General features: G+C 33.3%; 4 protein-coding genes across 6 annotated transcripts; 1 reads left to right on the top strand and 3 right to left on the bottom strand.

Moving 5' to 3' along the window:
• Positions 1–2: 2 nt before the first annotated feature.
• On the top strand, positions 3–3,355 carry LOC144842583 (E3 ubiquitin-protein ligase TRIM45-like). Its single transcript, XM_078699036.1, has 2 exons — positions 3–140; positions 690–3,355. The coding sequence occupies exons 1-2, from the start codon at positions 54–56 to the stop codon at positions 2,268–2,270; spliced, it is 1,668 nt and encodes a 555-aa protein (XP_078555162.1). The 5' UTR covers positions 3–53; the 3' UTR covers positions 2,271–3,355.
• Positions 3,356–6,576: 3,221 nt separating this feature from the next.
• On the bottom strand, positions 6,577–11,560 carry LOC144843520 (uncharacterized). The gene is made up of 6 exons (XM_078700307.1): positions 11,512–11,560; positions 10,550–10,810; positions 9,212–9,343; positions 8,276–8,743; positions 7,246–7,302; positions 6,577–6,851 (listed from the first exon to the last, which is right to left on the bottom strand). Exons 1-6 carry the CDS (start codon positions 11,558–11,560, stop codon positions 6,577–6,579), a joined length of 1,242 nt encoding a protein of 413 aa, XP_078556433.1.
• A 291-nt stretch (positions 11,561–11,851) lies between these two features.
• LOC144842830 (ankyrin repeat and LEM domain-containing protein 2-like) lies at positions 11,852–20,029 on the bottom strand. Of its 3 annotated transcripts, XM_078699381.1 has the most exons (14): positions 19,939–20,029; positions 19,263–19,560; positions 18,862–19,019; positions 18,366–18,527; positions 17,682–17,870; positions 17,383–17,505; positions 17,122–17,233; positions 16,584–16,768; positions 16,054–16,160; positions 15,278–15,420; positions 14,679–15,132; positions 14,439–14,558; positions 13,578–13,706; positions 11,852–13,239 (listed from the first exon to the last, which is right to left on the bottom strand). In XM_078699381.1, the coding sequence occupies exons 2-14, from the start codon at positions 19,543–19,545 to the stop codon at positions 13,062–13,064; spliced, it is 2,343 nt and encodes a 780-aa protein (XP_078555507.1). In that variant the 5' UTR covers positions 19,546–19,560; positions 19,939–20,029; the 3' UTR covers positions 11,852–13,061. The 3 variants fall into 3 exon arrangements, with proteins under 3 accessions (XP_078555507.1, XP_078555505.1, XP_078555506.1); XM_078699379.1 differs by having other exon boundaries at positions 14,439–15,132; XM_078699380.1 differs by lacking the exon at positions 19,939–20,029 and adding an exon at positions 19,830–19,905 and having other exon boundaries at positions 14,439–15,132.
• A 736-nt stretch (positions 20,030–20,765) lies between these two features.
• On the bottom strand, positions 20,766–25,674 carry LOC144843519 (phosphatidylinositol 3,4,5-trisphosphate 3-phosphatase TPTE2-like). The gene is made up of 16 exons (XM_078700306.1): positions 25,466–25,674; positions 25,086–25,133; positions 24,731–24,892; positions 24,313–24,432; positions 23,817–23,907; positions 23,579–23,642; positions 23,131–23,256; positions 22,926–23,007; positions 22,683–22,771; positions 22,390–22,451; positions 22,117–22,197; positions 21,822–21,927; positions 21,608–21,705; positions 21,399–21,497; positions 21,015–21,085; positions 20,766–20,871 (listed from the first exon to the last, which is right to left on the bottom strand). Exons 1-16 carry the CDS (start codon positions 25,672–25,674, stop codon positions 20,766–20,768), a joined length of 1,614 nt encoding a protein of 537 aa, XP_078556432.1.
• Positions 25,675–26,365: the final 691 nt, after the last annotated feature.

The following is a 26,365-nucleotide window of genomic DNA, read 5'->3' as shown; positions in this document are numbered from 1 at the left end:
AATGTGACGACGATTGGTGTTCTTTGGATTAGCACTAAATGTTATAAGTAGAAATGGCAGCTCCAGAGACTACAGGGCCCGTGCCTCAGCTTTACTGTGGAAAATGTAAAACGGAATTAACATTCAGTATAAAGAATCAGGTATTAATATAGTTTAGCTTCAATTTCAAACGTAGAAAAGAAAATCGCATAATTCGTACAGGCCTACGCCTACATGATTAGATTCCCTCGATTAAGTAGGCCTACTTGACACCAGGCTCACGTCGCCCCTTCCACTAAACGTACTACTACAGTATAGGCCTACTAAATATCAATCACCAAACCAAATAGATAAATTATCACAACACCGCGCGCTCACTGTAGGCCTACTTTTATTACAATACTAATAAAATGGATTTATTTCTCCTAGACTTGTCCCAAGCCTCTAGATTGTCTTATTTATGAATATGTTAGTCCACATTAAGTCGGGGTGTCAATTTTTTTTTCAATTTTGTCTGGAAACTAGATTTGTATTAAACACAATGTGTGCCAAAAATATCTTGTTTACCAATATTTATATATTGAGACTATATTCTCTGGGTTCGCTTACTTCATGTTTTTTCTTTCGGTTAACCTCACAATCGAGGCATACCACCGTCAACTAGCCAATGATCTCATCATAATAACTCTTGAGTGTATATTGTTTTGCAGCCTCCACAGTACCTTTGCTGTTTACACACAATATGCCACAATTGCATACAGGAAATACATGCTGCTAATAAAGGAACAACGTCAGAATGCCCCGTGTGTTTTGTACCATTTGACGAAACAAATACCAAAGATGTATTCTTCCTTAAAGACTTATCCTTTTCACAAAAAGTTGTGAATTTTATTAATGGAAAAGACGTTTCTATAGAGTGTCAAAACTGTATTGAAGAAACTGCATCAGTTTACTGCCAGAAGTGCGAATATCCTCAATTTTATTGCGAAGAATGTATTACTGCGCATGACCGTTTACGGTTAAATTTACTTCATAAATCGCGCTCTCTTGACGATATGAAAGAAAAAGGTATCTACCCAAATGTTAATCGACAGAGCGCAGGGCTATGTGAATGTTCCGACAAGGTACTGACACATTTCTGCAGACTATGTCAGCAACCAGCTTGTACCATGTGCTTTGAAACAGACCATTCAGATCATAAACCTTTTGTAGTGGAGATAGACGCCGCATCGAAAGACATTCGTCAAGAATTGGTCAATAAACAATTGAAATTACAAAATAAGGTAGATATACTTAAAACGCGGGAAAAACATATCAAAAACGAACATTCTCGTCTGTTGAATTCATATATCAAAACAGCAGAAAACATGACAAGATTTTTTGACGAGATAAGAAGATGTGTCGGAGAACGAGAGGCAGCACTTCATAAACAACTCATGGACGCTGTGGACATTAAGATCAAATCATTTGATATCGATGGTGAATCTACAAAAAAAGAAATACACGTAAACAACCAAAAATCTGAATTTTTAAAGTGCGTTAACCAATACGGAGATGATATTGACATTGTGACGTCATTACAAACCGTTGATGATAAATGTGACTTCACCAAAGCTGCAAATGAAGAACCAATAGATAATGGTAGCATCCAGTTCAGGGTTGGTGACGTAACGCCATTTAACGAAAACGTACAACAGTTTGCTAATAATACAACAGATTTCTACATTAAACAGATTCCTAACGTTTTTTCAAACTTAGGAGTCATAAAACGAACCACTACCGTGGCCAGTCGATCCTATGCAACGTTGGATATTTGTGGAAGAGAAATCAGTGCAAATATACAGGCTATCGATAAAAACAATTTAAAATGTTCGATTGGTGGCGACGTGTTCATAGGCGAGATTGAAGAGCCAAATGGGTCCACTGTGAAAGCAATAATCACAGACAATGATTCTGGCACTTACAGCTTTAAATACAATTGTTTATTTAACGGTAGACACAAAATTAATATTTCTTTATTTAGTTGTCAAATTATGGGGAGTCCAATGTACATCGATGTCAGTAAAAACAGTATAAATATATGTGTTAATGAAACTGATAAACATGATGATATATACAGTGAAATAGATGAAAGTTTGTATGGCAATGTGGAAGTGACGTCAGCGCTCGATAAGAAGAAGAGGTCCAGTCTGCCACCTGTTCCACCAAAGCCACAGAGATATACCTGTCAAGAAGTCAACTTTACCTATGAAGAAGTGATTTTGTGCAAGAAACCCTCTCAATCGACATAGTTCACATACAAGATACAAGTCAACTTTACCTATGAAGAAGTGATTTTGTGCAAGAAACCCTCTCAATCGACATAGTTCCCATACAAGATACAAGTCAACTTTACCTATGAAGAAGTGATTTTGTGCAAGAAACCCTCTCAATCGACATAGTTCACATACAAGATACAAGTCAACTTTACCTATGAAGAAGTGATTTTGTGCAAGAAACCCTCTCAATCGACATAGTTCCCATACAAGATACAAGTCAACTTTACCTATGAAGAAGTGATTTTGTGCAAGAAACCCTCTCAATCGACATAGTTCCCATACAAGATACAAGTCAACTTTACCTATGAAGAAGTGATTTTGTGCAAAAAAACCCTCTCAATCGACATAGTTCCCATACAAGATACAAGTCAACTTTACCTATGAAGAAGTGATTTTGTACAAGAAACCCTCTCAATCGACATAGTTCCCACAGAAAAAGTCAACTTTACCTATGAAGAAGTCAACTTTATAATCATAACACAATCGTCACTATGTGATAAATAAATAACTAGGCTGTTATTAGAATAGCAAAATTAATAGAAACAAGTGAAAATAGGTAATAATAGTAGCGTATTATTTGGTTCAAATATTTAAACATTAATTCTAAACGTATGTTAACTGTGTGAATTGTAAGTACATGTTTACACAGCAAATTTCATTTGTTAATGTTTTATTAGATTTGGTAACTAAAAAGTATACGAATTTTTATTGAGGTAACATGGGCAGACCACATTATGTAATTCTGCGCATGTCATGTCAAAAAAGAGTCAACATTTTCGAAAAATTTGATATGATGCGCAGAAGTGTTCTGCGCATGTTACCTTATATTCTACAGCGATATTTTGGGCATTTTTCGAAAAAAATTCTTATGCTTTAGTAAATAATTGCCACGCGCAAAGTCACAAAATATGTTCTGCGCATGTTACCTCAACATATTTTGAAAAGCCGATATTTTAGCTACTTTTTTAAAAAATGTCCAAATTTCTATCCTTTTATTTGTTGACATAACTAGTTACTATGGCTCTATGATGATGATAACACAATATATGCGCATATATGGCAATATATTTTTGTGTCATTTGTTTTCTAAGTATTTTAAATATGTTATATATGGTCTTTTTATATTTATATTCTTGCAAAGGAAGAAAAATTTTCATAATGTAATTTTAATTTATTTTATGCCTAATAAAATTTTATCTATCTATCTATCTATCTATCTAATATTATCGCATAATTATTGAATTTTAAAAAGTGGATATTTTGGCCATTTTTCGAAAAAAATCCCTGTACTATTTAGTTCAGGGAAATTTTCGAAAAATGGCAAAATTTCGACCCTTTTATTTTTTGCCATAACTTGTTACTATGGCTCTATAATATGTTTATAACACAATATATGCGCATATATGGCAATATAATCGCATAATTATTGAATCTTAAAAAGTGGATATTTTGGCCATTTTTCGAGAAAAAAAATCCCTGTACTATAGTACAGGGAAATTTTCTAAAAATGGCCAAATTTCGACCCTTTTATTTTTTGCCATAACTTGTTACTATGGCTCTATAATATGTTTATAACACAATATATGCGCATATATGGCAATATAATCGCATAATTATTGAATTTTAAAAAGTGTATATTTTGGCCATTTTTCGAAAAAATCCCTGTAGGCCTACTGTAGTACAGGGAAATTTTCGAAAAATGGCCACATTTTGACCCTTTTATTTTTTGCCATAACTAGTTACTATGGCTCTATAATATGTTTATAACACAATATATGCGCATATATGGCAATATTATCGCATAATTATTGAATTTTAAAAAGTGTATATTTTGGCCATTTTTCGAAAAAAATCCCTGTAGGCCTACTATAGTACAGGGAAATTTTCGAAAAATGGCCAAATTTTGACCCTTTTATTTTTTGCCATAACTAGTTACTATGGCTCTATAATATGTTTATAACACAATATATGCGCATATATGGCAATATTATCGCATAATTATTGAATTTTAAAAAGTGGATATTTTGGCCATTTTTCGAAAAAATCCCTGTACTATAGTACGGGGAAATTTTCTAAAAATGGCCAAATTTCGACCCTTTTCTTTTTTGCCATAACTTGTTACTATGGCTCTATAATATGCTTATAACACAATATATGCGCATATATGACAATATTATCACATAATCATTGAATTTTAAAAAGTGGGTAATTTGGCCATTTTTCGAAAGAATCCCTGTACTATAGTACGGGGAAATTTTCGAAAAATGGCCAAATTTCGACCCTTTTATTTTTTGCCATAACTAGTTACTATGGCTCTATAATATGTTTATAACACAATATATGCGCATATATGACAATATTATCACATAATTATTGAATTTTAAAAGTGTATATTTTGGCCATTTTTCGAAAAAATCCCTGTACTATAGTACAGGGAATTTTCTAAAAATGGCCAAATTTCGACCCTTTAATTTTTTGCCATAACTTGTTACTATGGCTCTATAATATGTTTATAACACAATATATGCGCATATATGGCAATATAATCGCATAATTATTGAATTTTAAAAAGTGTATATTTTGGCCATTTTTCGAAAAAATCCATGTAGGCCTACTATAGTACAGGGAAATTTTCGAAAAATGGCCAAATTTCGACCCTTTTATTTTTTGCCATAACTAGTTACTATGGCTCTATAATATGTTTATAACACGATATATGCGTATATATGGCAATATTATCACATAATTATTGAATTTTAAAAAGTGGGTATTTTGGCCATTTTTCGAAAAAATCCCTGTACTATAGTGCAGGGAAATTTTCGAAAAATTACCAAATTTTGACCCTTTTATTTTTTGCCATAACTTGTTACTATGGCTCTATAATATGTTTATAGCACAAGATATGCGCATATATGACAATATTATCACATAATTATTGAATTTTAAAAAGTGGATATTTTGGCCATTTTTCGAAAAAATTCCTGTACTATAGTACAGGGAAATTTTCGAAAAATGGCCAAATTTCGACCCTTTTATTTTTTGCCATAACTTGTTACTATAGCTCTATAATATGTTTATAACACAATATATGCGCATATATGGCAATATTATCGCATAATTATTGAATTTTAAAAAGTGGATATTTTGGCCATTTTTCGAAAGAATCCCTGTACTATATAGTACGGGGAAATTTTCGAAAAATGGCCAAATTTCGACCCTTTTATTTTTTGCCATAACTTGTTACTATGGCTCTATAATATATTTATAACACAAGATATGCGCATATATGACAATATTATCACATAATTATTGAATTTTAAAAAGTGGATATTTTGGCCATTTTTCGAAAGAATCCCTGTACTATAGTACGGGGAAATTTTTGAAAAATGGCCAAATTTCGACCCTTTTATTTTTTGCCATAACTTGTTACTATGGCTCTATAATATATTTATAACACAAGATATGCGCATATATGACAATATTATCACATAATTATTGAATTTTAAAAAGTGGATATTTTGGACATTTTTCGAAAAAATTCCTGTACTATAGTAAGGGAAATTTTCGAAAAATGGCCAAATTTCGACCCTTTTATTTTTTGCCATAACTTGTTACCTTGGCTCTATAATATGTTTATAACACAATATATGCGCATATATGACAATATTATCACATAATTATTGAATTTTAAAAGTGTATATTTGGCCATTTTTCGAAAAAATCCCTGTACTATGAATACAGGGAAATTTTCGAAAAATGGCAAAATTTTGACCCTTTTATTTTTTGCCATAACTTGTTACTATGGCTCTATAATATGTTTATAACACAATATATGCGCATATATGACAATATTATCACATAATTATTGAATTTTAAAAGTGTATATTTTGGCCATTTTTCGAAAAAATCCCTGTACAGGGAAATTTTCGAAAAAGTGGCCAAATTTCGACCCTTTTATTTTTTGCCATAACTTGTTACTATGGCTCTATAATATGTTTATAACACAAGATATGTGCATATATGACAATATTATCACATAATTATTGAATTTTCAAAAGTGGATATTTTGGCCATTTTTCGAAAAAATCCCTGTACTGTAGTGTAGAATTCCTGGTAATACTACGAGTCTATAAACTTGAATTTTGAAAAGTCGAATATTTTACGTACAGATGCAGTAGTGTGTATGTACAATCAACTTTTAATTGTTGAATAAGACTAACTAGTTATTACTAGACTATGTAAAGAAAATAATTTATATTCAATTATATTTACATTACACTCAACCAATTATATCATACATGACGCATGAATGAGGGTTTTGTTGATACTGTGCTGATTTAGCACCGTTCCTTAAAGCATAACAATACAACGTGTTTAGCTGATATTGAACAGCAGTGCATTGGCCAAGTGATGCACAGAACTTACTACAACGAACCTTACTTGCTGTTTTTATATAATCAATAGTTAATGCTTGTAGATTGTGTTGTGTTAAGCAACGTGTGGACGACTGTACTTCACCAAAAACCATTAAAGCGAGAAAAAACCGCATCGGTTCTACATTCAAAGAAACAAATACAATTGTACATTATAGTTATCGGAGACTCATAATTTGTTGACACTGATAAGTAAATGTTATACTGTGCTATGCTCCTTCTTCAACTGAAAAAATACTTAGCTTTATTTTGATTTCGTCGTCGTACCTAATCTGGTCGATTCTAGGTCCAGGTGAGTCACATACCTAACAACGACTTGTGCAAATGACGTAATTCACTACAGTTACGTCAAGGGTTTAATTCCTATTAAATATAATCATAATATGCTTCTGGTTGTCACCCTTCCCGTCTGAAATAAGGTACTACCTGGTAATTATCACCCTTTATATTGCTACCCTTCGAGTACGTACGTTCTTGATAATGGAAGAATAGTATGAATATTAAAAGTAACTCACGATTGTTTTCGTCATTTACGCTTGTTGTTGGGTCAAATGTTGTCACTTCCGTTGAACCTGAATAGAAATGATCAAAGTAAGCAAACACTAAACTTAGCAATTATAATCTTGCATTTCGGAGAAATTCTGATCATACCTATCTATTACAATTTCGTTGTCAGACGTCACCCAACAACGAATTAACTTCAGAGGAATAATATATACCGTATATAAAAAATATAAATATAAACTTCCCAAACACTGTGAATCCAGATAATATATTAGTTAGGTACTACAGAGTCTCTGTAGGCTTAGTTCATGTACTGTATGTAAAACATCCCCTGCCCGACATGAAAACTGAAAAACTTGAGAAATACACGCGAATATTAATACGCGCGAATATAATACGCGCAAGTATTCCTGTAAACACGTGTTGTGATCAGTTAAGAGCAGAGCCGGCCATAGAGAGTTACGACTTTGCGTTTACGGATTTTAGAAAGTCACGTGGTGTGCACGCCGGCCATGTTTGTGTCCAACTATGCCTATGTAGCGTATGGAGTCGAGTCTTTTGTTTTGAAAATGTATCACGTTCAAAAGGCTTTAATTATCGAATTTAATATAAAAACAATCAATTTGTTTAAAGGTTTTTGTTAAGATAATAACGAAATCATAAAGTTACTGCGAACATGATTTTAAACAACAAAATGTAAAAACAATGCATTACTATAGAGAATCGCTGTACAAACTAAACGGGCACGCGTAGAGCGTGCATGGAGCGCACAACCAGAGCCGTTCCGAAATTGCTATTTTTGTTGTTTTAAATCATGTTCGCAGTAACTTTATAATTGTTTTATTATCTTAACAAAAACATTTAATCAAATTGATTGGTTGATATTAAATTCGATAATTAAAGCCTTTTGAACGTTATACATTTTCAAAACAAAAGACTCAACTCCATACGCTACATAGGAATAGTTGGACACAAAAACGGCTTCTAATCCATTCAATGTCGAAACTCTCTCTATATATGGCTCTGGTTAAGAGTACCTACCTAAGTCTGCAGTTGTGATCTTCAAAGTAGTAACAGGTGTTGTCGTTAAAGCTGTCGTTCTAAACGGCGTCGTTTCCACTACAGTTGTCACTATCGGGGTTGTAAATTGAGGTGTTGTCGTTAAAGCTGTCGTCTTTAACGGCGTCGTTTCCACTACAGTTGTCACTGTCGGGGTTGTAGATTGAGGTGCTGTCGTTAAAGCCGTCGTCTTTAACGGCGTCGTTTCCATTAAAGTTGTCACTATCGGGGTTGTAGATTCAGGTGTTGTCGTTAAAGCTGTCGTTCTAAACGGTGTCGTTGCCACTACAGTTGTCACTATCGGGGTTGTAGATTCAGGTGTTGTCGTTAAAGCTGTCGTCTTTAAAGGCGTCGTTTCTACTACTGTTGTCACTATCGGGGTTGTAGATTCAACAGTCGTTCTTTCTGGTGATGTCGTTGGCATGTCTTGAGTTGTAACTTCAATAGCTTCTATTACATTACATTTAAAAAAAATTACAAATTTAAATTATTTCTGATTGTTCAATTCAACCAAAACGCCTCTAAAACATGCACAAAAAAGGAAGAAAAACAATAAAATCAATATAAACATACAGTGGCAGAACAATTTAGAACAAACATTTTCAAATCTTAATCGGTAATAAAAAAAGATCGGTCGGAGAGAAATTGCAACTTTACCGACAACAATGATGCACTTTTATTCATTCATCTTTTTATTTTGAAATAATAATCCTGCATGTTGCGCTATATCAAATCGAACTTTATTCTTATTATTATAACAAATGAATAACATACCGTACTTAACCACACAGACAAAGAAACTGAGAAAGCATCATTACATACAGAGAATTACACCTAGTAAAGTAGGTATATTTACAGTATACAGTAATTATAAAGTAATTTACACAATTGTAAATAGGCCTAAATACTACAACGTACCTTTTTCGCAAACTGTATGTTTTCTAGAAAGCCATGAGTTACAGTTTAAATCATTCCAATCACCTTCAGGGCAGTTATATTCTACGCAGTCCTCGCCCAGCCAAAAATTATCAGGCTGACCGTTTCTCCAATCTAGAATTACGCCAAAAGAAACTAGGATTAGATCAAATTGATCATGTGGTGACCAGGGCTGACGGAACTTTTTTTTTAAAATTGGGGGTTCCATGGCAATATGAATGTGAATGTTGCGGTTTAGCCAGCTAGCAGAAGAAGTAGAAAAGAATTGGGCCACTCCTGCCTTGTAACAAACATGTGGTGACCAGGGCCGGCAGAACGTTCTTAAAATTGGGGACTCCATGGCAATATGAATGGGAATTTTGCGGTTTAGCCAGTTTGCAAAAGAATTAAAAAGGAATTGGGTCCCTCCTCCTGCCTCGTAAACAAACAGACACAAGAATGATGTCGTCAATACTACACTGCTGCTTCCGCGCGCGCGCACCCGATGCGAGAGTTAAGAGATAAAAGGAGGCCTACTGTACTTATACATTCACTTTTATTTGTTGTATTAAATCAACATCATTGTTTGATTTAATAACTTACTAGCTAGTTTCCTTAAAGATGTATTGTCCCTTGAAACACAAAAAAATGAAGGTCAAAATATTCTAGATTTAAATTGGCCATATCAAAGTAATATTAAAGTTATTCACTATAAGTCGAAAATTCGAGCCAAAAACAACAAGTTTACGTAATTAACAGGTAAATTGATTTGATTACATTTCGTCTGGAAAATCGTCGCGAGCGAAAGTAAACAAAGATTTCAAACCACGAGTACGCATTATGCATATGCTAATTAGGATTGTTTACAATTCGTCACGGTTGAGAAGGTATTTTCACACAGATCGTGAGGAAGTTTTATGATTATGCATACAGAGTAGCCAAACAAGCGCGTTTCATTATGGGATATGTTTTGATCGAAAACTTTGACTGGAAGTCAAAGTAATTTTTTTAACAAAAAAACGTCTGTATTTCAGTTAAATGATTTTTTTTTCAACAAATTTTTGGTGATAGTTAATAACTATTATGATACTTCAAAATGACCCACCTTTTTTCGAAATCTGTTATTTTTTTTTTTTTGGAATTAGTCAAAGGGACAATACATCTTTAATAGCTAAAATGAATGAACCAAAAACGAAAAATGATGGTAGGCTTAATAAAAAAAATCTTTTGAACGGCAAGCAATCCAATGAGTGATTGGGATGCCAAGTTCCGCCTTATTTTACCATGTTAGAAGAGGATGTCCATTTCTTATTACTGCATAGTTCTTATAGGCCTACGTACTTAGATAAGTGATAACTTCATCTGTGATCCATACAAACGTATTTTCTACGGCTTTGTCATTCAGTCCAATCCAAAAGTTCTCACAAGTTCCCGATACGAGAGAGTTACCAAGAAAATGATTTTCTTCTTGCGATGAAATGGTGACTAGATGAGCGTTTAAAGTTTCACAATATGCCTTAGCCTGGTCACCTTCTTTGCTGTTGTCGAAGAATTTATAACAACTACTCTCAAACAAGCTCCACGTGGGATCACATACACTTGCTAAACGTATAAAGAAAAGAATTTTATATGAAGTTAATTTTTTTTCGTAGATGCTGCATAACAGTGTTATTTTAACAAAGCATGACTGTAAACAATCTCTGTAAAGTGACATAACATTCAAAATCTGTAAATAATGTCTGTACATTTACAGATATGTTAGTACAGTACACATTCGTAGTTCAATTATGTGGGTCCGTAGCGACCAATTTCCGAGGTTGCCACGAGACCTTGTCACAAGAAGTGGAATGATCGCTCGATCTGTAGTTGTCACTAGATCGAGTCTAACTGACAGAGAATACCAATGACAACTGCAGATAGCAGGACGGAAGGCGCAAACAAGCTACTTACGCTCATTTTAATATTATTTAAATTTATTATAATGCCTATAAAAGGTCATTTTGAGATCAAATCTGGGGCTCGCAAAAAGTGGCCAGGTTGAAACCAACAACCATAATCTAAATCATGACTACGGATCTGGATATATGAACAATAAAAATGCCAATCATTTAAGAATCCCTGAACTGAAACTAATATTGTACATTTTTGAAAAAACTATTTCGATAATAAATGTAACCAGTATACACTGATAACCTCATCCTTCTTACAATATTACAATAATTTCCGCCTGAAGCAAAAGTCCACTATCTTTCTTTCTTCTTCCCCTTTCCCCCTCCCCAATCCAAACCAGGTTTAAAACATACCTGTATTAACGTTAGCAAACAGCAAAGTAGTTATCAGAAAACAGAACATGATATTAATGATTTTGGCAACGTCCACTGTAGAATGTTGTTGTGTGTACGACGTGTGTCTTATTAAACTAACTGTCGACATGCGTATTCATACGTTTATCTTCGATGTCAAAAAGTGCGCGACAAATCAGAGCCCAGGGATCTTTGAATAGATTCTTCTAGCGAAAACATTCTTTGTAATATAGAGTATTTATACATCTAAATTAAAATGCTAATAATCACAATTAAGTCATTACCTATAATTAAAATGAGACGGAATGGCACCTTATTGTTTCTTTATTTAGTATTGTCTATATCTGAATCGTTATGTTTTCTGATTTGTTTTAAAACGAGAAACAGTCGATATTAGTATACATTCTAAGCTATGTATTAATCAAGCTAAATATTGAAAGAAGTTTAAACAAAGTACAGTGACGTCACGACCTGTATTCAGTATACCATTCTGTATTATCACCTAGTTATATTAATACCGCCAGGTTCATACGAACTATACCTAGTATATATTAATACCGCCAGGTTCATACGAACTATACTGACAAAAGACCAATATCCGTTCAAAATTACGTGTTATTAAAAACTATCCAACGTTCGTCAATCGGGAACGTTAATTACAAGTAGGTCTACATTTATTAATACTTTCGGTGAAACACGATCAATTAATTTCAGATACAGGGTGACAAAAATAGTGGCAAGTAATGAATTCTTTATTTAAAATTTATGTAAGCCCTAATATGCAAGAAACATTAATGGTCTATTCGTCTATTTACTTATTTATTTATTCTTTTTACAGTATCTTAATAATTATTATTGCTTGTTTTGTTTGTTTTATGACATGAATAAAGAGATTTATGTTTTTAAAAAAAATAGTAAACGTAAACAAATTTTTATAATTATTAGGTTAGGTTTATTCGAAAATGTAACATTTAAAAAGTCGTGGGCGAAAATACAATAATTGTTCATATATTCGTGTAGAATAACAATGTTATATTGTTATCACACCATCATATAGGTACAAGTTGAGGCTCTGTGACAATGTAGCAATATGACTACAACAATATGACTGTGACCATAACAATGAATATGTACTAAAATATTATTTGAGGACAAATTAAAAAATGGCTCAGGATAAAAGTAGATACAGAATGTCACTGCAAGGCTAATCTAATATTTGTGTTGATTTCAAACTAATCAGCATAAAAGAAATAGCTCTTCTTTTAGTAAGGGAATAGCTCTTCTTTTAGTAAGGGAATACCTCTTCTTTTAGTAAGGGAATACCTCTTCTTTTAGTAAGGGAATACCTCTTCTTTTAGTAAGGGAATACCTCTTCTTTTAGTAAGGGAATACACCTTTTCAGTGGACAGTTTCCTGTGAAACTCCTGTTATTAAGTGGACACTTTGTTTTGGCGGTGTCCCCTTAAAAGCGGTTGCTACTGCATTTGTACTGATATAGTTTTTACCAATGATGGAAAATCCAGTAAAATGTTCAACCTGGATGACAAATGTTAATTTTCAAACAACTTTCCTTTAATATCTAGGTACAATGCGCTTGAAACTGCTGCCGTCCTTTTATTATAAATAGGTGAAAGCGAGTCTGACGTCATTTTACCAATTGTAGGACTTGAAATACTGTTTTGTTGCCTAGACAACAAATCTTGTTTTACTCGTATCGGCGTTTTCCAACTAAGAGAAGGAAAAAGAAATACAACTGATAAACAAAATAGGAGGAGTAAATAATATGTGTGTATCAAGAACAGCTAAACTAAAATTATTAAAAAGTAAGTTAAAATAATCTTTCTTTTTTAGATAATTCAGGATAACAAACCTTATACTATTATTATAACACATGGAGTACATTGTATTATAACACATGGAGTACATTGTATTATAACACATGGAGTACATTGTATTCAAGTTTCCAGTACTATAGTATTACATACTGTACATACATACAGTAATTGTATTGCACCTTACCATATAGTTTCAAGGCACATTACAAATATGTATACATTTGTGCATACCTTTTCCTGTCAGACATGGAATAGCCTTCTATAAGCTGTTTAAAGCCAATGATGTGTGGATATGAGCTAGGTATATGAACATGCTCTAACGCTAAGTACACATTCATGTCCAGTTTTGATGGTTCAGAACTAGTAATAAGGAAACAAAAACACATGGATCATGATGATAATAGCAAAGTGGCTATTAGCAGCCATGCATGTCAATTAATATTTTCCTATCAGCATGACCGTGCATCTATTGTCTATCAGCATGACCGTGCATATATTTACTATCAGCACAGTTGACCACACACCTAGTTTTCTGTCTTGACAACAGAATAAAGGCCCATAGTTGACCCTGACGACAGCACAACATTTCCACTTCTTGGAGTTATATTAATTAAAAAGGTAACATATAACCAAATTTCTTGAACAAAGAATTCACAAGCTTCACTAGAAAATATTGATTCTTCAAGATGGTTCCAATCGTAAATTGTGTTTTACAACAATTTACAGTGTTGTTTAATTAAAGTTTGATTTAATAGCTCCTATTCAATTTCAAATTGACACAAAATAAATGTGAACTCTAGAACCAAGCACACAAAGAAAATTGAATATTACAGTTAGTCTACAAACCTAGTTGTCTTTGTCAAATATTGCAAAATAATATTTGTAATGTCAAACTATCTATACTAATTACACATTGTAGGGCACATTTAGTAGGCGTTCCGACAATGGCCGACATAATGCACAATGACAATTTCCGGTGGACAACTTCATTTTCGTCATTATAACATTTGATAAATCTATCAACATGAATTTACTAGTCGTCATTTATTTTGGTAAAAGCTTCGCATAGGCATTGAGGTTTTTCAAACTTACCCTTGGATAAACATGAATTTCTGACTACGATTAACCATCGGTGTTGAGATACTTGGGATTGGTTCTTGACATTCGATAGAGCAATCTTCAATTTGCTCAAAATCATTATCACATGATTCGCTAACATTTGACTGTAGATTTGACGGTAGATTTGACTGGACATTTGACTGGACGTTTGACTGGACATTTGACTGGACGTTTGACTGTACGTTTGACTGAACGTTTGACTGTACATTTGACTGGACATTTGACTGTACTTTGGACTGTACATTTGACTGGACATTTGACCGTTTCTGATGTGGAATATCACTAGCAGCTGCAGTATTTAAATCTTTATTTCTTTCAGTCTTTGCAGCATTGTATTTCCTATGTAACATCTCATCATGATGTTGCGATCTTCTAAAAAACTTTTCCTGACTTTTTAATGAAATTGGAAATAACGAAATTTCCTTGTTTAAAATGCAATCTGGCTTAATTGACATTTTAACATCTTCTAGATTTTGCATATTATCTTCGTGTTCTTTTAAACATTTCGTTTCTTCTGTATTTTCACTTTTAAAAGAGATTGTTCCAGTGCTTTCCTCTGCAATACTTGAATCACCATAAGCAGAGATGTTTTTCTGATCACCAGTAACACTTTGAGATTCAGCTTTTTCATCGAGTGAAAGTGAAACAAATTGCCCTATCAATTCATCTAAACAAAAGCAAACAAATGATCGTATCAAATAACATATCAATTAAAATATCAATTCCAAATTTATTATTATTATTAAGTAGTGAAAGTACATTATCGGAGTAACAAAAATAAAAAAGAAATGTTGACCCAGGTTATAACATACCACTACAACTTGTCTTGATACAGTTTCTATGCTTTAAATAATTCTCCAGCAATTGTAATCCCTCATCAGTTGAAAAATCAGCAAATTTATCCAGAAATTCCCAATATTCAGACCAGGGTACTGACATGCTTTGTGCTATATTTCTGAAGAAAACAAAACAAATTTGAAAGAAAAAACATTTTGATCACTAGGATTAATAAATACTTCTATATATTGTACAGTAGATGTCCTTCTATGGGACACCCTATTCAGGGGACACCCTATTCAGGGGACACCCTATTCAGGGGACACCATATTCAGGGGACACCCTATTCAGGGGACACCCTATTCAGGGGACACCATATTCAGGAGGCATACTATTCAGGGGACACCCTATTCAGGGGACACCCTATTCAGGAGACATACTATTCAGGGGACACCCTATTCAGGGGACACCATATTCAGGGGACACCCTATTCAGGGGACACCCTATTCAGGAGACATACTATTCAGGGGACACCCTATTCAGGAGACATACTATTCAGGGGACACCATATTCAGGGGACACCATATTCAGGGGTCATTCGTTGGTTCCCTACTGTGTCCTCTTAATAGTAGTTCTACTTGTTGTTGTTTTTAATGCTGGATTATAAGTTTTTCTCAAACTAACACTACACAATCTTGGTCACTGTTTTCACTGCGAGTATTCTTACCCCAATTCTCACTCTAAGTATGCTCTAGCGAGTGGTACCTACAGAATGCATCAGTTGTACGTATCAGTGTCCTTTAATACTAACCTGCCTATTCTTTCCAAGCCTTTTTCATCGTCACTTCTACGGATTTCTTGATACTTGAACTTGAACGATTTATTTGGTGATCTCCATGAACAATGAAACTCATGAGCCTTAAAAAAAAATTAAAGAAAATTAATTAATTCGCCTGTGTGGAAGAAAAGGTCTAAACCATGTGCTGAAAAGTTCTGTGTTTGCACAGGATCATGGAGGTGTAAAATAAATGTTATACCTCTATGAGAGGAAAAAGGTGTCAAATAACACAAATAAGCGAGAGCTGATTTTGTCCACTATCGATCTTATAGACGCAAGCAGAACACCAACGATCCGATTTACTTGAAAGTAAATGGGGTCTTCACTACTAGTAATACGCACGTGTGAATAAGAGATTAGGCCACGCTAGCTAATCAAGTATATAAACAAGTCAATGAAAACTACAGGAATTAAAATACATCATCCCTGCTAGGTCCATGATGCTATGCTCTATTACCCATTCTATGAAGAACTCATGAGATACAACTGTAAGCATACTGTACCTTTTGTGGAGACATTGGACCAGCAAATGCCTTCACTTGTAAACTAGGGCTGATTGGACTCGCATGTAACTGTGCGGTGTTGTGAATTGATACCGCCGCATCACCAGCTGTAGGAGACCATGGCTCACCAACCACTGCTTGCATGGTGTTACCATCTGCTCTAAACACCGGTACATAGAAGTAATCTAACACAAGGAAATCAGAATCAGAAATATCATGAGGGATAGTATGATGTGAAAGATGGACACACTGGCCTCTGTTATTTTTACTTGTGAGTCTAATGCTTTTTGCTTTGATTTTCTTTGTAACACCCTGTATGGCTAATTGTTTATATCTCATTAACGTACTTATTAATAGACTGTAGTTATAATTGTCTGCCTTTGTAATTATTATTCATTCCTGATAATGATCAAATAAAGATCGAAACGTTGAATCATGGCTTGCCTCTCGTTATTTTGAGTCAGTTTTATACTATGCTATTTAAACATAATCAGTGCATCTATTGGTTTATATACAGAGAACATCCAATTGTTCTTACCATCTAAAAGTGAATCAATTTTAGATTTCAACACTTTGATACTAGCAATGTCTCTTGTCCACGTTTGACGTAAGGTTTCTAAATTACTTTCATCACATCTTTCGCAAATAACCTGAAAATAACAAATGCAAATAACAGCATATGTAACACTTTCCATTGAAGGAGAAAATTTGTACTGGTTTTCCGTTTTCCTATTTTAAGCCACAAACTTATATATTTTTTAGGTCCAAATTCTAAGTGAATAAACACACATAAGCTTACATTCCTTGGAGTATTGCCATATTTGTTACGAACACCTCGGTCACATAAATGATGCTGTGTGAGGACTTCTACAACATCAATATGTCCAAATTTGGATGCAAAGTGTAAAGGTGTGTCACATTGCTAGAAAAAATATTAGACAAGATTGTCAAAATAACTGAAAAAATGAAAAAAAAATAGAGACACCATGTCAGCCATTGCGTGTGAACAGAATGATATTGTACTATGGCCCACTTTACATAATATATTATTCGTACTATTTGTGTTTTTTTCAGTAAGGTATGCTTCATTTTACTCACTCCTTTTTCTGGTGTGTTAAGATAAAGATCTAAAATAAAATTGCTTCTTTCTTCTCTAGCGGCTGGACTGTCATTTTCAAACACTAAACTTAAAAACCTATCATTCTCAATGGTATTAAGTATCTCGCGGCACATAGAAGGAACGTTGTGCTTGGCAGCTATATGTAAAGCATTGTAGCGTGGTCCTGCCTAAAAAAAAACAATAAAGTACATAATTTGTACAAATATTTAAAAATAATATGTCATTCTACATGCTCACATTGTTTTTGATCAAACATGTATGGAATCATACTTCCATAATGTTGTGCCCATTTGTACACCTGGGTGGAGAGAGGCTAACGTAAGTGAAGTATCTTGCCTAAGCACATAGCATTGGACACACTCAATACAAGCTTCATTAAATTATTTCAGTGATCAAAGCGCTTCACATTGTTATCTCAGTCAACTGGGTTGAGAGAAGCAAATGTAAGTAAATATCTTGCCTAAGGATACAAGCAATGTCAGGATTTTTTCTAATGACAAATTACAACTCCACTCCCAAAGACTTGTAATTAGACTTTGTTTATGTAGAGCATCTTGTGTATATGTTTGTCTTGTGAACATAAATAAATAAATAAATGTGATGATCACTGGAGTCCCAACACACTGCGCCACACGCTCCAATAGATATTGCTCTTTTCTTACCATCAAGATGACAGGAGTCTCAGCTGAGCTAATCAGGTACCTTGGATTAGTCCACACAAGTTGCTGAAAGTTGTCCATATCATTCTGCTGAATTGATCTCATTAAACGAACTAAATCTATTGTCTTTGGTGTTTTATAGTTATTACTCTTCTCTAAAGTCACCTTATTGAAGATAAAAAAATAAAAAAAGACAATCTTTAACTATATTTATATATCAATCAATTATTTGATTAAACTAAGAGGGGCAAAATTCTAAAAAAGCAAAGCTTGTGTGAGGCAGCCCATAAAACTAAAAAAGAAAACAGGACAATACAGGAACCAGAAACAGGACAAAAACTGTAATGAAGACTTTTAGTTTCAGAGTACTAAATATATATATTAAGTAAAATTATTTGTAAATTACTATAATAATAATCTTTATTGTCTTTCTTTCTTTTTCAAATATACATAAAAAAGACGAAGACAAAAAATCTTTCGTTTTTCAAAATTTGCATACTTGATTGACAGGCACACTAGTACTTGAATGCATTTCTTGACTTGATTTTGAAAACTCTCTGGCTTCTCCTTCAGATTTAAATGCCTTAAATCGAGCATTAGGGTTCTTTTTGAGTACTTTCATTACTTCACTCCGATCCTCATAAACATGATCAGCCACTGAAATAAATAAAACATGTAAGGCTTAAATTTGACAGCTGACAAATAAAATATAGTATATAATTATAGTATTTAGTAACTACTTTATTATTATTATATAACGCAGCAAATCATGAAAAGATATTCATATATTGATTCATAAAGACTGTCTCCGCTCATCCACTGATAAATTAAAAAACCAATCCAACCTCTAACGTGTCATTCTTTTCTGATCTACCATTTATATATGTGTGCCTTTCTTACCTTGGGAATCTGTGTAATCATGTTCTAAAGCAGGAATACAAATTCCAAAATAAATTCCATTATTTGAAGTTTTTGATTTTGTGTTTATTTCATCACTTTCACTAACTTCACTTTCCTCTTTCGGCTTCTGGTCATTTCCAGTATTTTCTTTTTCTTTTAAATATTTTGCTAGTTTAGCCTCAAATAGTTTTCTTGTTGTTTTTGTGATTGGTCCTGAAGGAAGTCCAGCCTCTTGCAACCTCGTTCTCAATTCATTTGCCGTCAATTTTGAAAAATCTTCCATTATTGTCTCAATTATCTATTTATTAAAAACAAACTTGTAATCAGACTCCGTCGGATTTGAAATCCGTTGGAAACTTCTATTTTTTGTTTTTACTCACCTACAAGATTATGCCTAGCTAAAGTTCTGCCCTAGACCTGGGGGGCTCCCTATCGAACTAGTAGGCCGTCGTCATCTAGCAAGCTTAGCTGGTAGGCCCTGTCTGTTGGTGGCCTACTCTACATGAATTGACAGACAGAGAGAAGCTAGGCGGCCTAGCCTCCTACCGTCGCTTAATCTAGGCCTACCTTCTACTAGCAGGACTTTTTAACTTATAAGACAGATAAATATATTAATTAGAAAGATATAATTGAGAGCTAACATTCTCAAATAATTAACCAAATTAATTAATCTTACAGGCAGCAGCCCATCATTGCAACACAAAATGTATGCGATAACCGACCCACGATTCTGTTTTCACTTGTATTTCTTTAGTATTCGATTGGGAACTTTTGCCACTTGGGGTTGTATTCGATTAGTCACTTTGTACTCTAATGTGCATATTATTATGCAACAGTAGGCCTAATTTGCGAGTGAAATTCGAGGGTTGTAGCACACAAATGCAAAAAAATTGAGACGATATTGTTTGTGGAATGCGCTATATTAACATTATTATTGTCATCTGTCCGGCGGTGCATCCGTCATTTGGCATCACCATCAAACACTATACACATTAGGCCTACTCCTTCAGAAAGCACACAACAACACATTTATGATTCTGTCTGAAATTGTTTTAATTTAATATTTTACAATTTGTTTATAAGCTGCTATACTCATGTGAATTAAGCATGTATTCTGCAGTAAATATTTTCTGAAGTATAATTTAAAAACATTTATAGCAACGCTCACTACTGTTGATCAATACTGCTGCCCGGGGCTGGGGAGAGAGCTTAATCCAAAAATATCTACAATGGGCATGCTAGACTTTCAAAAAAATACTTTCCAATGAATACAATAAAACTGTAGGTTAGCTACTTTGGTTCTTCATAAATATTAAATTATTAACTGTTAAACATCTTATTGAAACTGAACGGTATTGTTCGAAAGGTTGGATGATTCACTCCTGATCCTCTTCACTTTGTCTAGTTTGTCCCTCTAGTACTCAGATAATATTATCTTTATCGATTAATCATAATTATTAAAATATTATTGCAACTGAGCCAGTATTAACAGATTACGGTAGTTTAACTGTCTTGCGTAAGTTTGACATGAACCGCAAAATTCTTGTTGAACACATTAAACTGCTCATCTTTGTGAGGATTATCCAGCTCGTCTCTTGTCAGGAAAAGGCTATAGACAAGACAGAAGAAGAATGAGACATTTTATAAATTTAAATTAAGTACTGTATTACCAAGTGGCTTCACTTTGGAGTAGAAAACGTAAATTTTATTCCTACCATTCCATCCGCAGTAACTAGAAAAACACTTGTTTACCTGTCGTTTTTAATAAAAGCTGTGTGAAACCAGAAGAAAAAAGCACAATGATCATAGGCCTTTGGCACCTTCTGAAAAATAAAAAAAGATCTGATGAACGGCGCAGTCTGTTTAGTATGATAATTCAGCTGAGACGTGTGTAGGCCATAAGCTCTGTCTACACTATCACCCTTTATGTGACAAAAACATGATGATGTGCCCAAATATGTACATGATGATGTCATATCACTACCATACCATATTTGGGCATATCACTACCATATTTGGGCATATCACTACCATATTTGGGCATATCACTACCATATTTGGGCATATCACTACCATATTTGGGCACATCACACTTGAAAAGAAACTGAATGAATCCGATAGAATTCTCCAACTTGCCTTATGAGATGAAGTAAAACGGATTTTGATATCTCCCTTGAAAGGAGGACAGTTGATAAAGTTTGCTGTGATGTTGTCTTTGCCTGCATCGTAGATTGCCTGATAATAACAAGAGGTAATAAAGAGGAGTTTAGTCTAACAATATTTGAAATAATAAAGTATAAAGAAAGTAAAGATAAATTGAAGTCGCATATTAGATGATCACTTACCGTGCAGTTGAGATTTTTAGCAAACACAGATTTTAATATTGTTTTGCCGCTACACATTACTTCCAAACTTAGATCACTGCCATTACCTGCACCAAATCCTAGTAAAACAAAATGTATGCGTTTATTGAAAGGATTCTGTGCCTACTATAAAACGTTTTTCTTTCATCAGAAGCTTTCTAAGGTGATTAAGAGAAATAGCAATCAAAGTACGAACCCTGTAAAGACTGTATTTGGATGGACTCTATCTTGAATGTAGACGAGTTAGGAATCATACCATTGTGCGTGTATTTAACCATTTCATAATAACCAACATACCGAGCCTGTGGTAACAACAAGTACAAGAACTACCACCAACAATAAATGCAGACTAACTTACTTAATTTAGTACCTTTTCTTACTTAAGTACTTATTGACTTAAACTAAATTCTTACTTACTTAATTGACTTACTTACCTATGCTACTTTACTTACTTAAGTGCTTACTTGAATTACTTAAGTTCCAGTACTTACTTGACTGGGTGTTTGTACACCTTGAAACTTACTGCCAACATCGTAATCTGTCCTACGATTACCAAAATGATCAAGCGCTTCCTGAAATCAAAATAAGAAGTTTAAATCAAAATAAAACATAAATTGAATATGAAATTGGAAAATGTAATAATGAATGTAAAGCTCGAATAATGAATTTATTCTAATATAAATGTTAAAACACGTGTACAGTTTATCAATAAATAACTTAATATACTTTTATTTGACAAAGAAATATGTTAAAATAAGTTTCACCTTTGCTGTTTTAAATTCACCCGATTCCAATAGCCAACAACTTATACATGTACCTGTCCGTCCTATAAAAAAACATTATTAGTTTTACGAGGATACAATATGAACAATTACTTTACTTACTTAAGTGCTTACTTGAATTACTTACTTACTTAAGTGCTTACTTGAATTACTTACTTACTTATTACGTCTTACCTATCTTATTAACTTACTTAAGTACCGGTACCTGCATGCTATCTATCATGGTAATCACTAACAATATGAAGTACGAACGCTAGAAACTTAACGTATCATACCTTTTCCACCTTTACAATGCACCACAATTAAATTCTTCGGGTCTTTTTCAATCCATTCTTTGGCATTAGCAGTGAACTTCTGTAGTTCTCTGAAAACAAATTAAACATAATTTGTATAGTCAATTTATCATCATATTGAGATGCGATAAAGATGAGAGCTAAGCGGTACTTCAAAGTCTTGCAGTTTTAGAAATAAAATACATTGACAATTAGTTGACTTAATCAATAAAGGGTCCAACTCACGCTAGATGTGGCACATTATGATCATCTATCATGACTCGTTGAACCCGAAATTGGAAATAAGATTCATCGTAATGTTTCTCACCTAAAACAGAAATACAATACATTATTGTTTTATTATGACTTCTTTACAAACAACATTTTCCAAGAAGCTTTGTTAAAAACGTCCAATACCGATATTAGCCGTACAAATTGTGTTTTCACTTACTGCAAAGATTGTAGACTTTGTAATGGTTGCAGTGTTTGAATTCTAAAAACTTGGAAACTTCTTTAATAGAATTTCTGTACAATTTTTGTTTACCAGACGATGGGAATGATGTAGCTATTATACGATCTGAAACAGAAACACATTTTAAACTTACTATTACAATATTTCGAAGAGTAGTTTAAAAAAAAATGAAAACCACATGTTGAACATTTCATGATGTCTTAATGATGTTTCAAGATGGGAATGATGTAGCTATAATACGATCTGAAACAGAAACACATTTTAGGATGTTTACATCCAACAATAACCATTGATACAACATTTCCCAGAATGTGATGCTCTATTGAGAAAATAAAACTATAGTTTGAACATTTCAATCATAAAAGTCAAGATTCAAGCTGCTGTGTACATATTGTGTTAACATGTAAGAAATCTATAATTGCCAAACCTGTTATGTATGTAAGATCCAAGTCAAATCCTTCTTCACGATATCTTCTTTTATTTTCCGAAACCTAAAGATATTAATTACGAGGCAAAGGAGATAAATATTTTGCATATATCAGTAAACAAGTAGGCATAACAGTGAATCATAAGTTGTTTTTTGTTTGTTAACTAAGAGTTCTTATCTTGTGTATGATTGGATGGTCAGTTTATTGTATTATTATAAAACAAGAAGTTTAATTTACCATTCGTCTTGATGCCTTGTTCACATGATCCCGCTCAGTTAAAAGACGTACGAACAAGAACACCCTCATCAGACGACACACTACCACTAATCTGAAACACACCAAAGTAACATTACATTTATATAATATTGAGGGAGAAATATTAAAATGTGCTAATATAGTCAGCAAACCCGTCTCACCAATAAAGCATATCTCACGAAACATCGTATTCTCATTCTCACAACAAGTATTAATTTAAATACTATAAAATTATTTGTATCGTTCCTGTTGAGGGCCTCATGCATGTCAGCATCGGCTGTTTTAAGTCACCCTCATTAAACAAAGTTTAATAAAAATATTTAAAAAATACTAGATTGTACGATAAATGAAAGAAAATTCAATTTTAGTGTGTGATCAGTGTAGTTAAATTGTTGTATCGTCGTTTTTGTATTGTGTATTAAATATAGAAGTTATTTTCTGAAAAAAGGTGATCAACAAACAAATAATGTCTACTTACTTGTAATACTGGCCCACATCTCCAGAGAAATCAACTGATACATAGACAATAGTAACTGAACCCGTTAAAAATACAATAAATGTATCAATTAAATCGATAGTGCTGTAGAAAAATTTCTTTCTGAAACAAAACAAAATATGCATTGAATGTACAGAAAAAAGTGAATATAAGAAACATTATTTCTGGTTTTAATATGTGTAATGAAGAAATGATGATTATAATGTTGTTGATGATAGTGATATGATATGAAAATGAAGGTCTTCTTAAGCTCTGTTTACACACAAATACGGTAGTGATATGACCAAATATAGTAGTGATATGACCAAATATGGTAGAGATATGACATTATCATGTCCATATATGGGCACCGTCACATTTTTGATAAATAATGATAGATATTAATAATGTAAGTTCTCACCCTTTAGCAAACATACGTAATGACAACTCCATTACAAAGTAGCTGAGTATGGTGAGAGATATGATGTCATATGTTGTAAGATACGGTCCCTTTACTGGGTCTTCTACTATGTCAACAATCACGATAATAATATCGAAAATAACCAGAAACACACCAAAAAGTCTGTCAAATTAAACAATGTTTTAAACAATATTTTAAAATTAAAATTAAGATATTCTTTGGTTATTACATTTACAGCTTGATATTCATGAAAATAATTAGGCCTAACCGAATAATTATCGTTTTAAAAGAAGTCTGTGTGTTAATCTTAATAAACTGTTAGAAAGATTACAACAATCTATAAATTACACGTTACCTGACATACAGATGCTCTGTAAACCACTTTGCTTTTAGCCGGGCTTTTCTGTGAAAATAAATTGTAAATAAAATGTACAAAGTTCGACCGAAGTATGAGAGGTTACAATACCAGACGGCACAATAATTGAAAGATAAATATTAGTTATATAGGCCTAGCATAATAGTGAGGCCCTCAATCTGTACATCATTGAAGTAAAACAGGAAAGGGCAAAATTGTTAGATAAATGAAAAAGTTCGTTGGAAGAAAAGTCTTACTAGATCTTAAAATTAGGCTAAATTACATAGATTGAAATTGGTAGGGAATTCCACAACACAATATTGAACCAACACCTCAAAGGTGTAGTTTGCAAATAAATGATTATTAAAGATAACATATACTTTATTGTTGTGAGTTCTTTCTTTGGTTGAATCTCATTTAGTGTTTCCTGGTGGTCAGACAGCTGTAAGACAGCGCTAGAATTGCTTTGTACATCACCAATCCCTTGTAAATGCACTACATCGGTTCCATTAGACAGGTCATTCGAAAAGGTGACTGCGATTTGTGGAATGTCCACCTCATCGTCATCTTCAAATCTTTCATAACTCATGGTGAATGCTGGGAAATCAAAATGTACAGGTGACCAATAAATGCAGATTTTAGGTGTATCACTAATCTACAATAATATTTTAATTTTCATCCTACCATTAAAAAAAGTTTGACATCTTAGACATTTTGAAAAATGTTGATTGTATTGTATTTGCTTTTTTTTATATTGTGTACCTGTTCTTTGTATTAATGTAATTTGTCTATATAATATTAATCATTTTTTGTACAAATACTGCAGCGTTTTACGCTGAAATGTATATTTTTTTATATGATTGGATAAAATACCGATTATATAAGATAGATATACAGTCTATGTATAATTACAAACACTATTAGTAGGCCTACCCATTCAATGAATCGTAAAAATGGCAATGATGTACTAAACACACCAAGCTAAATAAAGTTGTATACTGTACTTATCAGTTGATCTCAATAAACAAACGCAGTAGATTATTATAAGGGGAACACCTTGAGTGTCCCTTAGGGGTTCTCCCTGAATAAGGGCTGCCTTTACGGTAAAGTTGAAACCGCCTTGTTAATTTCACGGGAATATGTTTCCTTGAAAGGGAAGTCCTGTCCGCTAAATATGGATGTCCCGAAAGGGGACATTCTACTGTAGGAAATGAATTATAGATAGATTGTAATTAAAAAACAAGTGTAGCCTACACAAGAAAATTAAGTATCTACCTTAT

This window comes from Antedon bifida, chromosome 5 (genome assembly GCF_963402885.1).
Source record: "Antedon bifida chromosome 5, ecAntBifi1.1, whole genome shotgun sequence".
In the NCBI taxonomy this organism is placed as follows: domain Eukaryota; kingdom Metazoa; phylum Echinodermata; class Crinoidea; order Comatulida; family Antedonidae; genus Antedon; species Antedon bifida.
Note: the sequence above shows the minus strand (reverse complement) of the source record. Positions and strands in the feature narration are given on the sequence as shown.